The 17,223-nt window shown below is 40.4% G+C and overlaps 2 protein-coding genes and 1 long non-coding RNA gene across 3 annotated transcripts in view; all 3 read left to right on the forward strand.

Annotated features, from left to right (window-relative positions):
- The window catches only part of LOC145446097 (uncharacterized), a 46,408-nt gene that overhangs the window by 12,941 nt on the left and 16,244 nt on the right, over positions 1-17,223 (forward strand). The gene's annotated exons all lie outside the window — the stretch shown is intronic.
- Positions 1,480-4,618, forward strand: LOC145445987 (uncharacterized). The gene has a single exon (XM_080324173.1). The coding sequence runs from the start codon at positions 3,362-3,364 to the stop codon at positions 4,595-4,597; it is 1,236 nt and encodes a 411-aa protein (XP_080180299.1). The 5' UTR covers positions 1,480-3,361; the 3' UTR covers positions 4,598-4,618.
- LOC145446007 (uncharacterized) lies at positions 5,973-14,842 on the forward strand. Its single transcript, XM_080324195.1, has 5 exons — positions 5,973-10,476; positions 11,273-11,435; positions 12,559-12,619; positions 13,155-13,309; positions 14,679-14,842. Exons 1-5 carry the CDS (start codon positions 10,142-10,144, stop codon positions 14,781-14,783), a joined length of 819 nt encoding a protein of 272 aa, XP_080180321.1. The 5' UTR covers positions 5,973-10,141; the 3' UTR covers positions 14,784-14,842.

Consider the following 17,223-nt stretch of genomic DNA (forward strand, 5'->3'; position numbering starts at 1 on the left):
TTGTGACCCTATATTAGTCATTTTAGTGTTCGTAGACGGATATTTACAGTCCATAATGATACCATAATACCATAATTATTTACTGCAAATGCTTATCATTACTACAACGTAAGATATATATCGATGTACGACAGCTCTTTGTATACCCAGACGCACGCTTTTGCGTAGGTATAATCGCTGAGTAATATTGTATGTATTCCGAATTATACTTTACTATTAGCCGTTATTTAGAATCATATAGACAACAACAATTCACAGACACAATCTATGAAGGTGTATGCCTATTAGAACACGATATATTTCACGTTATGTGACGGGTATTCAGCCATGTGCTTGAGGCGGGTACGGTAGTCTGACGGAATTCGCTTCCCGGTTTTCAAATGAAACCTTGAGCGGTATAGAACTAACTAGTATAGTTGCTTTAGCACAATATAAACAGAAACTGACAATCGCTATTCATAGCAACAAACTACAGCTGGTTATGACGAATAAAACCAACTAAACGACAGTGTATATGGCGGGTATGAGGAACGCGCGTGTCTGCGAAATGATGCTTCGACGGATATTTTTGTCACGCGGCCTATCACATAGCCTTTGATCAGCTTAGATGTAGCTAATATCAGATATGAAGATATGTGTGGACTTGTATGGACACTAGCTATTGACATAATGAAACAACTATGCCCGAAGGCGGCTAGAACGAAACATACAGAACGTTATCTGAGAGTGGTCAATGACGCGCGAATTGCCGACACAGTGCATTTTGCAACATAATTATCTACGGTGTTTGATATACGATTTTGACGTCTTCGATATAATAAATATCAAATAACAAGGTATCAATGAACTTGTACGAACAATATCTATTCACAGAAATGAACAACAACGACCTAGCACGATTAATATGTAATATATCGTGGTTTCAATTACGGCACCCTTCTCTCGTACCGGCATGTCGAAAAATAGACACGCCGGTGCGAAACGGTTAAAAGTGACATTCACAATTACAAATTCAAATTAAAAACAACGCTATACCTACGTATCATTTTTCTTGTTGGTTGTTACAGCTGAGTGTGTAACACAACGTCACGTTACACCGAATATTTTAGGAGTCCATTAATACTTAGATTTTCAGAATCAGTGCGACAATTGCATTAGATTACTATCAGTGATTATAAATTCTAAGCTATTTACAATGAGCTGCGTTGTCACAGGTGAGGCTTGGCCCGTCTGTGCCTCATCTGAGTCTTACCCAGGGGTGGGCAAACTACGGCCCGCAAGAGTCTACAAATTTTTTTTTTTTAAATTGATAAAATGTGTATACTAAAAATCGAAATAATGCAGGGACTTGATTAACTTTTTCTTAGTATATTTTACCATGGAAATTCTGAGACAGTGGTTCTCAAACTGGTGGGCGCGTCTCCCTTGGGGGCGTGAAAGCATCTGAAGGGGGGGCGCGAAGCTGAGCTCAACTGAAAAAATTTTTATTCCAATTAATTCCAATTCAAAGTTATTGCTCTGTATTTAGTCTCTCACCCACAGTCGTAACCTTCCACGCCATCAAACTACCCCTTGGGTTTGCTAGCATCCTGGTCGCGTTTTGTGATATGACGATACGGGGACACAAAATCTTTCATCAACATAAGGGGGGAGGGGGCTTGTCCTAAAAAGTTTGAGAAACACTGATCTAAGGTAAATAGCCTACTTAATATCACAGCGGGATAGCTGCAACGAGATTGACATAATTTGGATCACGAGTGGGATTCCAGATTGGCCACTCAATTTTTAATTATTTCAATGTTGTGCTTATAAAAACGGCGTGTCTTAGGTAGATTCATTGTCTGAATGCGTAGAATTGGGGTATTAAAATTTTATCTACACACAGTACAAGCGTGTTTGAAGCTAACATGGTTATGATGCTGTCAGAATTGTGTGTCCTGAAACTGAACCAAAAGTGGACAAAACGCTGCTCACAGATTTAACTTTCAATCCTGTTCTAACAATCGGGCCAACCGACTTTCATCTCCATACTTTTGATAAATTGGTTATTGAGGTCCGCTAGCCTGAAATCTCGTCACTATATGCTTCTGACGCGTGTACGATATCATCAAAGCAGTGTTTGGCTTGTTTTAAATAAGCACATATATTATCTCCATGTCCTCACTATATAATCAAATTTCAATATTGCGTTTTGGTTTATAATCCCAATTTTACATAGTGCGGCCCGCGAATGGATTCAGATGTTGAATGCGGCCCGCGAGTTCAACAGTTTGCCAACCCCTGGTCTTACCTCTCCTTTCGCGCTTTATTTTCGAACAATAAATATGAAAATTCCCGTGATTTTGGGAATAAAAATGTTCAGAATCTAGTCATTCATAAACATCATTAGAACATACCAGGAACCATTGATTGGTTCACAATTTTCCTTCACTCGTCCCTGAAGACATCTCAGGCACTGCCTCACTTGCCTCCCATAACCCCACGTCACTGACGTAGCACACGGTGGGTATGTACTGCTGGTGTGACTATGGCCATGTTTGGCTCTACATACGGATATGCTGCCAATACGCGTCACGGGTGTTCAATTGTGACGTAACATCTGATTGACATGTATGGCTCGTTGGGAGTTACAATTGAAAATATTGGACTAATATGGCCCTTCGGTCAGAAAAGGTTCCCGACCATTGCTGTAGTGGATATATATTGGAATCGCCTAAAGGTAACAGAAACAAATCTATTTTGTGAGAAGCAGACGATTCCAAGTTGGTATATCTATATGAGCCGCATCATTTTCCCCTGCTGTTCGCATCTGCACTGTGGGCCTCAGATTGCAAAGGACGATACTGAATTAAAATCGAAAAATGAAGCACCCCACTGAACCGCGCGCGCGGAGAGAAAATTGCAAGATTAATTGAAATCTCTAAAAAACTCGGGAGGGAATTCGTAAATTCAATTTGCCTGTCGACGCCCGCGACCACATATTAATTAATATCCGTGCCACGGCCGCACAAACTGTCATCTACGGCCGCAGGTTGCCCACCCCTGATATAATATAATCCTGTTGTTGAGATCCGACTGAATCTAACAGTAACAATATTACACAAGACAATGATATTCAGACTATCAGTGGTGCATTCATATCATTTCATTGATATTTTTGAATGTTGCACGATATACTGTAATCACAAATGCGCTATTCACAATCTAATGTAATTTGTTTAGATTAGGTATGTAGGCTACTTCAATACATATATAAATTTGTTCCTAAAAGTTTGAACTTGAAGAATTGTATTCGGATTTTGTCCCCGCTTTCATAGTTAAAAGCCATCCTTGAACCTTTGATTATCACTTCCACAATAAGATGGAAAAGCGCCCGTGTGATGTATCAATGAAACCGTTTTCTCGAAGAAATCGTGAATGTTATATATCAGGAAATCCATTCACTCATGAGAGAAACCTCAAGCGTCACATGGATATGCATGTCATCGTCAAACATCATGAATGTGATATTTGTGGAAAATCATTCACTCAAAAGTCTCACCTCGAGGCACATATGGATATACATGCTGGCGTTAAAAAATATGAATGTATTATATGCGGCAAAACATTTACGGCAAAGGGAAGTCTTAAGCGTCATATGGACGTGCACGTGCATGCTGGCATCAAAAAGCATGAATGTACATGTACTATATGTGGAAGAGCATTCGCGTGTAAGTCTGCCTTCACCGTTCATTGGGATACACATGTTGGCAAGAAGAATCATCAATGTTGTATATGTGGTAGAGCATTCACTCGGAAGGGTCACCTCGAGAGCCATATTGATGTGCATGCTGGCATCAAAAATCATGAATGTGATATATGTGGAAGAGCATTCACTCGGATGAGACACCTCAAGCAACATTTGGATATGCATGGTGGCGTCAAAAATTATAAATGTGATATATGTGGAAAAGCATGTGCCCAGAAGGAGAATCTGAAGCGTCATATGGAAGTGCATGCTGGCATTAAAAATCATAAATGTGATATCTGTGGGAGAGCATTCGCTCAGAAGATTGAGCTCAAGCGTCATTTTGATGTGCATGCTGGCATCAAACGTCATGAATGTGATATATGTGGAAAAGCATTCTCTCACAAGGGTTACCTCAAGCATCATGTGAATATGCATGCTGGCATCAAAAGTCTTGAATGTGATATATGCGGAAAAGCATTCAATCAAAAGCAGAAACTCAGGTATCATGTGGATATGCATGCTGGCATCAAACGATTTGAATGTGATATATGTGGAGTAGCATTCATTCAGAAGGATGAACTCCGGTATCATATGGATCTACATGCTGACATCCAAAATTATGAATGTGATATATGTGGAAAGGCATTCACTCGGAAGGGTACCCTCAAGCATCATGTGGATATGCATGCTGACATCAAAAATTATGAATGTGATATATGTGGAAAGGCATTCACTCGGAAGGGTACCCTCAAGCATCATGTGGACATGCATGTTGACCAGTGGCGTAGACAGGGGGGGATAATCGGTGTCCGATACCCCCCGTTTCCAAGCTCGAAATACCCCCCGTCTTACGTATATTTCCATTGATCTAATATTTCTTGTTCTAATTCGATAATCCCCAATTGCCGCGCGGCATCATCACGCCATCGATCAATCAGACAATGCATTGCGGTGATGCCTTTTTCTCATATTGTTCTCTCGTCTACGGAAGCCCGAAAAACGCCTCTCACACGGCTCTCCCGTCTCATCTGAACGATATTATCCAGTTACAGAACCAGAAGTCACAGTAACAATAACACTCGCATTGAAATTTCGATACCGCGCGAGTTGGTTTTCGTGTTTGACAGTCTATTGTCAACAAACGTTTAGGACATGCGCGCTAGGCTTGAATCATTAGAGATAGCAGATCCCTACAGTACCAAAACAGATCGTACTAATCAAATGTTCTGTATGGAATCTATTATGTATTGATCCAATTTGCGATCATTTAGTTCGGTTGTTGTGTGTGGGTTTCCAGATCTCCAGCCGTTTCGTGTCTCAGGCCTCTGGCGCATCTGCTGACTGTCCTATCATAACGCGCTTGGCTAGTAGTAAAACATTGGAGGCTAGGAAAATTAGGCCGCTCTGCGACTCGCGGCGCGTGATAGTGCTACTCGATGTGCTATTGTAATAACCAGAAGTTATAGTCTTGGCCTCGACAATTCGCAATTGTCACTTCTACACCGCAAACGCGTTTAGGAATGCATTTTGATCGCGAGCCTAAGCCTGCGCCAGGCCACTGTTATTCACGTGATGCAAGCACAAGCTCGAGCGGTAATTAGTCTTTACCATTTCCACACACCATCTTGGCAGACAGTAAAAATCATATTGATTTAAAACAAAATTAAACCAGAATTGTTTGTATCAAACGGCAACCGACTATAATTCATTTGCGTATCTTCACTGTTCGAGTGTTCGTCTTTGAGCGCAAAATGGAGAGATCTTCCACTGTGTTGTAATATGATCTGCGCGCACTTTCGTGATTATATCCTCGCTTTGGTAATTAAGGTCAAGATACCTCGCTACCATCGAAATTTGTTTGCTACTTCCATCTGATCTGATACATTGTGATTTGCGAGGTGATCATCGATCACCTGCTGCGTTGAGTCATGATTCGAGCGCGCTTTGTATCAAAATCCGCGCGCATGAAACTCGCTGTCGGCAAATAGTGGCGCGCAAGGGAAAAGCGCCTTCTGTTTGTTACTGTAGCATGCGACTGCGCATAATAGAGCTATATTTTAAGATAACTGGCAAATGTTCATGTGTATAAAGACGTAAACACAAACTAGATTATCTTAACCCTCGTTGTATCGGCATTTGTGTGTATTAAACCGCAATAAAGTGGTTAGCATAACGAATATCATCTTTTCAAAAAATATCCCCCGTATTAATAAATATCCCCCGTTTTTTTCGGCTGGCTACGCCCCTGATGTTGACATCAAAAATTATGAATGTGATATATGTGGAAAGGCATTCAATCGGAAGGGTAACCTCAAGCATCATGTGGATATGCATATTAGGGTTGTCCATAATTTAGAAAATCTTTAAAATGCTCCGCTGTAATGTCTTGTTCTATAGATTATTAACAAAAAACAACAATGGGCCAGAAAGAAGCACACAGGAAAGCGTTTGAAAGTAGCTGCCAAAGAATGGGCTTTCCTGTGTGCTTATTTTTGGCCCATTGTTGTTTTTTTGTCAATAATCTATAGAATAAGACATTACCACGGAGCAGTTGTAAGATTTTCCAAATTATGGACAACCCTAATGCATATGCATGCTGGCATCAAAAGTCCTCAATGTGATATATGTGGAAAAGCATTTAATCAGAAGGATAAACTCAATATCATAAGGATCTGCATGCTGACATCAAACAATCACATATGTGGTATATGCGGGAAATGACCAGAAATGGGATCTCAAGCTTCATATGGAGATGCTTGTGCAATGTTCATGGAGGTATCAAGAGTCCTAATTGAGATTACTGTGGGAACTCATTTGTTCATAAACCTACCCTCAAGCGTCGTATTGATATGCATCCAGGCGTCGTATGTTCGTAAGAAATAGTCTCGTGTCTTTGATCAAGTGTCATTTGTGGTGTCTGGAAATGCATTTTCTCGAATTAATTCTATATGCTCATTTCGGTTAAATAATAATATCAGAAAACCAGAAGATTTTTATTAATATGTAGTATTCTTTCAAGACAGCTACAAATGCAATGTTCATTGAGGTTATAACAAGCACTGTTCAACTCCGCCGATACGCATTCGTACAATCATAGGTGCCGACTTACCAGGTGGCGGCCACCTCCTACGAAATGCCCAAACGCCCAAGTGATTTGTGACCAGTAGTTAGTAAGCAGGCGGATCGATGCGACCTCGTCAGAGACGTCTTCGATTTCGATACGCGCTTGTGCCAGGCGCGTAGCCACGGTGGTTTCGGGGGTCGAACTTCCCTATTTGAAACACGAAACCCTGTCATTTTAAAATGACCATTCTAAGTCTAATATTCAATTGCAATTCAATAATTGTGTTATCAGTGTTTCGCGCGGCTGATTTGCGAGAAACGTGTTGGCAATTAGCGAGAAGGGTCAGTGATGATCTCCCTCTGAGATGGTCGCGAAATTAGGTCATTCATTCGCGTGCGCGTGGCAATCGTCGCTAGTCTGCTTTATCGCGTCTCGAACAAGCCTGGTACCCCAGGCTTGAACAATCACATCTGCAATAGGCTCAGTTCACATTATATCATGGCTTGCCTGCGCAATCGCATCTTCATTGGCGGCTTCGGCCTGGTGTGAACGATATCATCGCTGGCCTACACGATAGCATCTGCAACAGGCCTGGTGTGAAATATATCATTGCTGGCCCAACTATCAGGTCCTATCTCTCGCTGGTTTGGAGACAATGTGATCGAGTGTACGCTAATTAGTGATTGTTTTATGTCATATTGATTAACAAGCGACATCGCATAACTGAATAACATCGAATCGCTACAAACAGACTTTAACGTGCGTAATTGATTCCCACAAATACTTGAACGTAACGATCAGAAGATGTGTATCACTGTATCATGGCTTGAGTTCTGAAAGACGACAAAGGTATGAAATCGGTGCCATCAAGTTTGGACATTTTGATTTGCGAAAACTGTCGCCGAGACTGCGTAATACGTGCGGTATTTAATTGTTCACCGGAGATCAGGGACTCGCTAATTGACAGCACTCCCCGACGCTTTGGCAAGCTTATCATAGGCCTAAAATCGCCAATACGAGAGATTATATGATCGCCAAAAACACTTGTACTTAGCCCGAATTGAATTGATGCTATTTGGTAAATTTGAAAAAATCCAAATCCCTCCCCAATTTTCCGACCGGCTACGCACCTAGCGTGTGCTGAGAAGCAGCATCCTAGATCTTCTTTCCCGATCGGGACCCCAAATATACGTTCTGCTGTTCTGAAATCTAAATTATGTGGGCCCATATTCGTTTACAAAACCATTGGTGAGCTGGCTAGCTTCGTCTTGGTAATCGGAGCGCGAAATTGGAGGGTGTGTTGGTGTGTGCCTGCAAATTGGAATTCATTTCTGCGCAGATCCGTTTCTCTAACAAGGCTTTGCCAGTGACATTATTTGGGCAATGCAGCAATGAAAACAATTGTCGCGACGAAAGCTATTCAATACTGTGTCAGGCTCAAAATCCTCTTGACTTGATCAACCAACGTATCTTGCAATCCAAGATTACGCAGTGCACGATGCCGAGTACATCAAATTCGCTAGGGATATTGGTCGCTGGCACTACAGCAACTTAAAATTGAGGATTTTGTTACGGCGTCCGAGCCCATAACCCAGTATACGCCGCTTCCTTCACCTCTCAAATACATTTTTATGCTGCCAGGTGATTAATTATTCTGGCCGTAATAAATTTTACTAACAAGTTGCTGCAATATCGATAAAATTCAGTACAAAATTAAAAATGTGTCAAAGAGCCATATCTTATTCCACAGTTGGCTACAGTGAACACTCTTAGACTAAAGTATCCAAACGGTTTCATAAGATATTCAGTTGACGTCCCTTCATCACTGCTAATACGGTTGACTCATTTATGTACATTCTACATAGATTTGAGAACATTTTCTATATGCATATATATTTATTCGTTGGAGGTTCCCACATCATAATCAAGGCAACTGGTTCCAATAAATCGTGTGAAGCGCGGAAAAAAATTTCAAGATAAGTAAAATCCGCCCTAAAAGACTCTGTTTTATGTTGATTTATGAAATAATTTTGGATCGCCAAGGAGCTTTGTACATTTTGAAAAGTTCTGTTTCACTTTTTGCAAAAACACGGTCTCAATTTGTCGTTTGTGTGAAATGTTTTGGCGTGTCATGAAATATCATCTCGCGTGCCACAAATGTGCCTGAGTTTGCCGACCCCTGCTGTGGATCATACCACTATACGCTATCTCGCCACACATATAGCTAGGGTTGCATTTAAAACAAAGATCAATTCAAAACAAACATGTTTAAAACAAGGCCCTCATTTAAAACATTTTTTTAAGCCCATGTCGTCACGAATATTCAATTGTGACATCATAGTGGATTGACATTGACAATTAAAAATACAGCATAAATATAGCTCCTTTGAAAAAATATCTGTACTCATAATGTTGGACCGACTATTTCGAGGATTCCAACCAACCCATATCAATATACATCGGCTATATTGGGCGGTTGTCGTCCGTAAGCTCATACAGCGTGTTTTTGGAATGTATTTAGACAATTATGGCATAAATTTACTACTTGAAATTTTTTTTTCTAGGCCTCTGTTTAAAACACCGCTTGTTTAAATGCAACCCTACCTATAGCTATGATAACTAATGTAATTGGTTTTGCGATATGCCACTTGAATTTCATAACATGGTATGTCAGGATTTATGGTAACCCATGCAATTGTCTTGGCAGTCTATATAGAAATGGGTCCGTTGCATATCCGTCGTATCCTACCCAATAAAGATAGCGAAGAGTATATCAAAATATACGCTCGTCTTCATTAACTTGGTGTTTACAGCGTTGAACAAGCTCGTTTGTTAAGCGAAAAAGACCTGAGTGGAGTATTGCTTCTCATTCCCGCCCGAATGCTCATCGCCGGATTTAGAAAACAGTACGACAAATCGACAACAAAGGATTCCAACTCCTCCACAAGCTTGAAAAGTACTCCAAACACGGCCATCAGCTCTGGAACTTCTGATGCTTCGAGGTGTTGTTCATTTCAAGTGCCCTGGCAATCGTTTCCTTACAGACTGATTCAATGCTGCCTGAATAATGAGGTTCCTCCTGCCGGTGAGCGCAAGCAGATGGTTCGAATTCTTGTCGATAACATATTGAATGTCAAACGCAACCCCAAACGGAAATACCTGGACACCATTGCACATGCGATCGTTTCCAAATACCCCAGGTCGTTAATGGATAAAATGTGCGGTGCTGTCATTGGAAGGGGCCATGAAGTACTCACGGATCAACTGTTCTATCGAGTGCAAAACGTGAATCGAAAGATGAAATCGCGGAATGCCTACCAGTGTATAAAAAATTCGAGGCAGAGAAAATGAAAAAGCATGATGTCCGATGGTACGGTTGCATCAATTGGTCGCCCCCTATCACAAACGCGATCGAAATGGAAGTGAACCGTTTGTGGCTTCTCGAAGAAAGCAGAAAGACTCATAGAGACACAGAAAAAGTGAAAATGATAATGACATCAACCTACCCATTGCAGAGATCAAAAATCAATGAGCGTGTTCCAGTATCAACAATTATGGCTAGGTGGCCTCTTCTCTTTGAAAATGAATTTATGTTTCAACATTTTTCTATTCTTACTGGGAAGAAACATGCGAAGGAGCTCATCGTAGGTAAGATGGACAATGTCTGCTCTCGCATTCAAAAGTAAGCAAAATTTGTTGGTTACTTGTAACTACTCGTTATCCGCATATTTCGATGTCAGTAATAATCCGTAGTCACTGCACATTGGCGAGTGGTCAAAAGAACTTGCGCAGAACTCGATAGGTCGCTGCAAATATGTTCTCTCAGTGGTGTATAAGAGGGTGTGCGAGGGAAGCAACTGCATCCGCAACTGTTTTAAATCTGTCGCGAATGGATTATTTGAGTTTCACTAGAGTTATAAAATAATATTTTACTCCTTTTCCTCACTAATGTAATATAAATGTGACATGAAACTGATAAACAATACAAAGTAAATATCTATTTTCATTAGCACGTATATTTGTGTTACAAATACAGGCTACATTCATTGTGTATCTATTATTTATCACCCCAAATACGTTTTGTGAACCCTTATTAAGAGCATAATATAGTGTCACCATGGCACGTTGCCAGCACATGACCAAAGATCCAAATGAAAACCGACGGAGGCGTGGACATTGAGCAATTGCAATCAATGATATGAATATGACAAATAGTTTCAACCAAAATCTAGCAACAAATTGTGTTCGCTTATATTTCTTATACATACATATTTCAGTTTTAACTTTTTTGAAGTCATAAGTGTGTATAAAATTCTCCCAAGCGCGTAACCACTGTTACGTGAGTTTAACTGCGTTGTCGTCAATTGTCTATTTGACCGCAGGATAGCTTTCGTATCCCCAAATGTTTTCACTCCCACACGCCTATGCCTACTCCCTTTGCTCCAATTTTGGATGAAATCCGGATGTACCGTTTGCAGGGCATTAGAAGATGTGAAGTACCTGAAAGTACTAAACGCGCTGTCAAGAATTTCAACTATATGCGAACTTCTGGGATCAGAATTGTATGCTTTCTCTTTTGGCATGCTCGACCTGCTCTGTGCATACTTTGACGAGCCAACATCTCAATTGTTCAAACCGATGGTAAGCAAAAAATTATCATGTGAGAGGTGGTCAGTTTCGAAGTACTTATACATTTTTGAAGTACTCAGGTAGTTTCCTCTACTCGCAGTACTTACCCAAGTAAATCTAATTTCCGCTTTTCTACTTATACATCGTCATATTTGGTGAGTTGCTTCCTTTTCACTATTTACCGTTTGTCAAGTAAGAGTATTATGTAATTCCAATAAGAAAGATACAGAGACGGAAAATTCAGGGTCTGTTTTCGTGGAGAGTCCGTAAATTCCATCATACTCTGCGCCGAATGGATATTGAATGACCAATATCTTCCTAAATAAATTCGTGTAGCGGCTGCGTGGTTCATGAGCGCAATTTCGGGCCGCATATAGTCTCGCATATGACAATTTAATCACAGTAAGCAGAGCTAGGCAAAACTTTTGTAATCATACAATCCACCATACTTTCCATGAACTCCCCAATCATGCACTGCGGTATCCGATACAACTAATCCTTGTAGCTCATCGTCTTATTAAATACGGGCACGTTAATACGAGGACGGGTCCAATATCATAACGGGGTAACTGGGGTGATACGAAGGTATGAAACCACTGTTCTATAGCAAAGGGATTATTTGTATCACATGATGCGGTCGAATCCTTAATCTGTTCAAAATATACATCAACATCACTTGCATGGGGAGTAATTGCAGCACATACTGCACCGTCCATATGTGTCAATTTCTAGGTTTTGACGGACCATGGGAGTATTGTATTAATGGGGCACAGCACAGGCTTCTCGGCTTTTTAGGCCTTGTGCTCCACGACACAAATGTCATAATGTTCATGGGTCTTCGATCTCGTGTATTCTCGGGAACGTCCTTCAACTTCTCTTGAGGTCATTCTCTAGTCGCTCTCACTGCCATGCGTCCCGATCGTGTTCTTTGTTGTCAACTTTGAACTCGGCTCACTTTTTACTTCTGGGCTTTTCAATGCAATGCGGTTGCAGTGATCTCCACTATAAGGAGCCCAGATAAACCTCCGACATGTAGAAGTTGGTCAGAACCGGGATTCCAAAGCACTTCCCTTGATGTCGCTGTTGTTTAACCAACTGCACCACTCACTAACGCGAACTGCGCATTTGTTTTCAGGAAAATGTCGAAGGAGGCATTGTGGCCGAGGCGCCAAGCCATCCATTTCTAATTGCAGTCGGTAAGCAGGCTACTAATTTTGAATGATGTGGGCTTGTCACACTTTATGCAACGTAAATCTTAAATTAAGCAAACCTAATCTTCTTTGTAACTTTTTATGTACGCGTTCCTTATCTTGTCATAAATTCTTGTCCTTTAGTATTGCTTTCACAACTACATTCATTGTAGCAAAGAATTTATTAACTCGAAGACTTCTCGTAAGACAACGCACAGACAAATAGCGGTATGCTTGTTATTGTGCCGTTAACTCTCGATAAGGGGCACACCAAAAGTCTTTGAGTTAATATATTCTTTACTACAATGAATGTAGTTGTGAAAGCAATACTCAAGTTTAGTACCGCCAACCATATTTTCAAATTCTTATCCCCATGCGTTACTGTATAATCTATAGTGATAGTGTGGAAATGCCAGTTTGTACTTGAATATATACGACTAGCTCATCCCATCTCCTAGAAAACCAATAGACTACAATTTTCTTCATATTACATGTGACCAGTATGGAGTTATTCTGACGATAATACCCGTGTCTGTTTTAGGCTCAACCATCTTCTATGCAAAGGAGTTCGTGGTAACTGTAGAAAGATCAGTCATATTTTCGACTGACTCCTTCTACTGTGCATTAGCATATTTGTTTGTCGCTTTCTATGTGTTTAACGCAATATCTAAGAGCTACATTGGAGTTCATGCAGAGGTTAGCTCCGATAGAGTCAGGTCAATCCAAACAGCTTTGACTTGATGACTCGTTGTACATGCGTTTATAAATGTGTGTCTGTAATAAGCCTCGCTCACGTTCGTGACGATTTTAGATTAAGCGCGCCCTGTATAACAGCGAACAAAGTCACCACATATTAGTGTAGTTCTCGTGAAATGGCGCACACTGACTATTATAGTACACAACATCCCCTTTTGCTCTCAGCCCCTCCCCCCAACCAACCAGCTTGTAGCTAGCGCACTGTTCAAGGTCGCTAACGCCTCAAGGGGGCCTGCAGCCCACTTTGGGAACCGCTGGCATATATAAACATGCCTTTTTATTGCTTGTCCTTTTCATTCTATCTTCTGGTACTTGTAATTCAGTGCGCGACTGCGCGTGCCTCTGATTTACTTGTTCAACAAAGTGGGCGTTGTATTGAAGAATTGTTGCAAGTAGTTTCGACTCCGCCCGCCCTTACATTTTATACAGTCTTCTGGTGTTTTGACATGATGAAATAATCATTAGACTCAACTGAACTGAACCTCTAAATCCGTGGTAATGCCGGGGATGATTGAGAGCTATATATTCAGACCAGTGGATTTTGCTCGGTCGGAAGTGCCCCCCTCCACGTCATGGGATATAACACTCTTCCGGATTGGCTGTGTCGGAATAATTCATGATCAATATTCTCTTCAAATTTTGTCTTCAAAACTAGGAATGTGGTTAGAGTCGGTGTAGTTGCGTGCGCCGCACAAAATCTTCGTGACCCACGGCCCCTATTGCTGTGGAGATTTAGATTATGTTATATACTTATGTGAGCAAAGAAGTCGCCGTTGCTACTCGTGCAGAAGTAGGGTTAATGCAGTAATAACTTACTCATTTACAAGTAAAGTCAGCAATTTTCAAGATGTGTCAAAGCTACTTCAGTGTCAGTGGAAACAATGGTCTTTAAAGTATAGGCCTACTGGAGTGAGTAGTTTCAAATAGTAGATTAAGTCGTGGTTCGCATAATTTTAAGGGTTAATCGGCGGTGGCTGCCCGCCAAATCGCATGATGTATCTTCGCGACCGACGCAACAACCTTGAAAGGTATTTTCATTGACTGCGATAATGAGGCTTTGTCACGTAGTTTTTACCCCATTTAACTCATAAAAGCTATGTAAACTCAGTCAAAATCCACAATGTAAAAAAGGAGTATTTTGTCTGAAAATCTGCTCCATTAGAAATGGGAGTAGTCAAAAACAGGACCATCTGCGCAAGTAATGCAGGTACCCAAAACGTAGCCAGTATATCGTAGAAGTAGGAGTATTTTGTTACCTATAGCATATTGGTTATATAATAATTTAATAGAGCTCTTATTCTTATAACAGGTTATTTGCTGTGATATCGGACGACGGTTCGAAGTATTCTCAAAAAAAGAAAATGGGCGTGCATCCAAAAGTTTTGAAGCTTGTTATGCTCATCAGGAAAACTGAAGTCTGAGGATATTCAAGTAACGTACATGAAGACGACAATAAATGCTTTGACGCGGTATTATTGAGTTGTGATTACAAGTGGAGTCGCAGAAAGGCAGACGTGGTCAAAGTCAGAGCTGGTACGCAAGCAGCAGTAACAGTAACGCTTTTTACCCTGTGACAAGAGCAAGTGAGAATTTCCAATAGCTGTCAAAATTATCTCCAGTAGAAGTAGGAAATTAATAGCAGGAAAGTACTCAAAAAGTTATTTCAAAAGTAAATTTGGTTAATAGGTCACATAGTATTAGAAGTTAATCGGAGGTTCACGGCTACAAATGCATAATGCATCTTGGCAGCTATCGACAAATGACCAATAATTCCACAGATAGACGCGTTTCGGTAAATATGTTCAGTTACAGTGATACAGGGGCTCTTTCCCGCACTTTTCATGACAATTTCACTCATAAGAATATTGTAAACATATCCCCAAACTACTCTCACCAAAGCGTGAAATGTAAACATTTTTGCCTTCAGTCAATTTAGTAGAAGTTGGGACAGTTTAAGACCGTAAACACTCGAAAAAGTATTACAAGTAACCAAAACCTACTTGAGTATACTAAGAGTCGGAGTAATTCGTTACTAGCCACTTGAGTGGTCAGATATGTGAAGGCGTTGGATAGTGCTGGGGTGAAAGGTTATTTAAATCATTAGCAGAAATCAGATAACTGCGCGAGAACAGTAAATTTACAAGCAATTCAGTAAAAGCACAGTAAGAAGGTTAAGTGAGGTAAAATATTCTATCTGCCGCCGATTTTGCCGTATGAATCACGTTATAACGCATAGTGGGATGGGTTGTAAGCAGAGGTGGTCAGTAACGAAGTACTTTTACTTTTTCGAAGTACTCAAGTAGCTTTCCTCTACTTCTGGTACTTACTCAAGTAGATCTGACTTTCGCTACTTCTACTTCTTAATATTTTGTGATCTACTTACTTACTTACTTCGCTATTTTTAGTTTGTCAAGTAGAAGTAGTTCAATCTTTCAATCAGGAAGATAGCCTGAGGAATTTCGGAGCTGTTTTCACGGAGTATTAACATTTAATTTTCATACAAGTTTAGTAAAGCCCAGAATGTTCGTCGTGCTTCGCGCGCAGTGGATACGGAGTAACCAGTATGATTTCACGAAAGTATCGGTGAATATAATTTAGGTGGAGGGTTGGCGTGGCTCCGTTCACGCCACATTGTCGCCCTTCGCCCATATGAAATAATTCATCACAGTATATATGAATCATCATAACGTTTGAAACTGATGTTTCGCAATATAGCATTTTCTTGTCATATCGTAATTTAGCATGTCCATGGCGTGTCCTAATCTGGAAGAGTGGACTTTGACTTTTTTTAGTTTTAGAGCTGTTTTAGCATACCACCTTTGAAACTTTCTGGACTAAAAACATGAAATACATATTCTGCTTTTAGAAGTAGTATTGATATTTCACTTTCAATTCCCAGTATCATATACTTTGAGTTATAATTAATATAAGTTCTTTTGTCTGGATAACATACATGTTGAAGTATAAAAGCAAATGCAGTAATGCCTTCAATTTATGGAAATACAGCTACGTAATATAGCATTTTTACAGTCCACCATATTTTTTATTAACGTTTAGTAATCGCGCAAAGTGTTTACACCGTATCCTATACAACTTCTCCGTATTGCTCTTCGACTAAACTACGGGCCTTATAATATGAGGGATGACGCCATACCATGCTATTTTCCAAAACGTGCTGTTCGAGAAAACAGAGGATTAGCATCGCATTTCCTTATCAATACTATCATTTTCATCCCATGATGTGGGCGAATGCTTATGCTATCGAAAATTGGATACCTGCTGCTATGCATCAATATGAATCGAGCTCGTCACCTATCACATATAGCTCAATTTGCACCTTTTTATAATCCATCCAATCAGGATCGTTTTCACAACTACTTACTTACTTGAGTACTTTTAAAGTCAGACAATTCTACTTCTACTTCAAGTAGTTTCAGGTTGCTTATGAAAGAAGTACTTCTACTTGTACTTGAGTAGATTTTTTTCGTCGCTACTTCTACTTCTACTTGAGTAGCTTTCTTGACTACTTTGACCACCTCTGGTTGTAAGGCAGTTCCTGGCTGCGTGTATAGACTTTCTGATTTGTTTAGCTGCGAACTTATTTAAGAAAATGCTGATCCGTAATGAATACCATGATTTTGGAGAAGAGTGTAAAAGGTACAGTTTTGACAATATGTATGCGCACAATGTTTCGAGAACTAGAGTCCGAATTGGGTGTTTGTTGCCACGATTCGAGTACATGAGTAAGAGCAGAGGTCTCAAACACGCGGCCCGCGAGAGCATTTTGTGCGGCCCGCGACGGCATTTTGGAATTTCAAGTATTCAACAATATATTTAAGTGCCATATATATTTT

This window comes from Botryllus schlosseri, chromosome 1 (assembly GCF_051294905.1).
Source record: "Botryllus schlosseri isolate E-star chromosome 1, Bs_hap1, whole genome shotgun sequence".
NCBI lineage: Eukaryota > Metazoa > Chordata > Ascidiacea > Stolidobranchia > Styelidae > Botryllus > Botryllus schlosseri.

What these genes read in the sequence shown, in the direction of transcription:
- LOC145445987 (XM_080324173.1), top strand. Translation starts at nt 3,362, where the DNA reads ATGGAAAAGCGCCCGTGTGATGTATCAATGAAACCGTTTTCTCGAAGA.
- LOC145446007 (XM_080324195.1), top strand. Translation starts at nt 10,142, where the DNA reads ATGAAAAAGCATGATGTCCGATGGTACGGTTGCATCAATTGGTCGCCC. An exon ending in CTCAATTGTTCAAACCGATG is followed by an intron (nt 11,436 to 12,558) that starts GTAAGCAAAAAA and finishes ATTTGTTTTCAG; the next exon opens with GAAAATGTCGAAGGAGGCAT. An exon ending in TCCATTTCTAATTGCAGTCG is followed by an intron (nt 12,620 to 13,154) that starts GTAAGCAGGCTA and finishes TGTCTGTTTTAG; the next exon opens with GCTCAACCATCTTCTATGCA.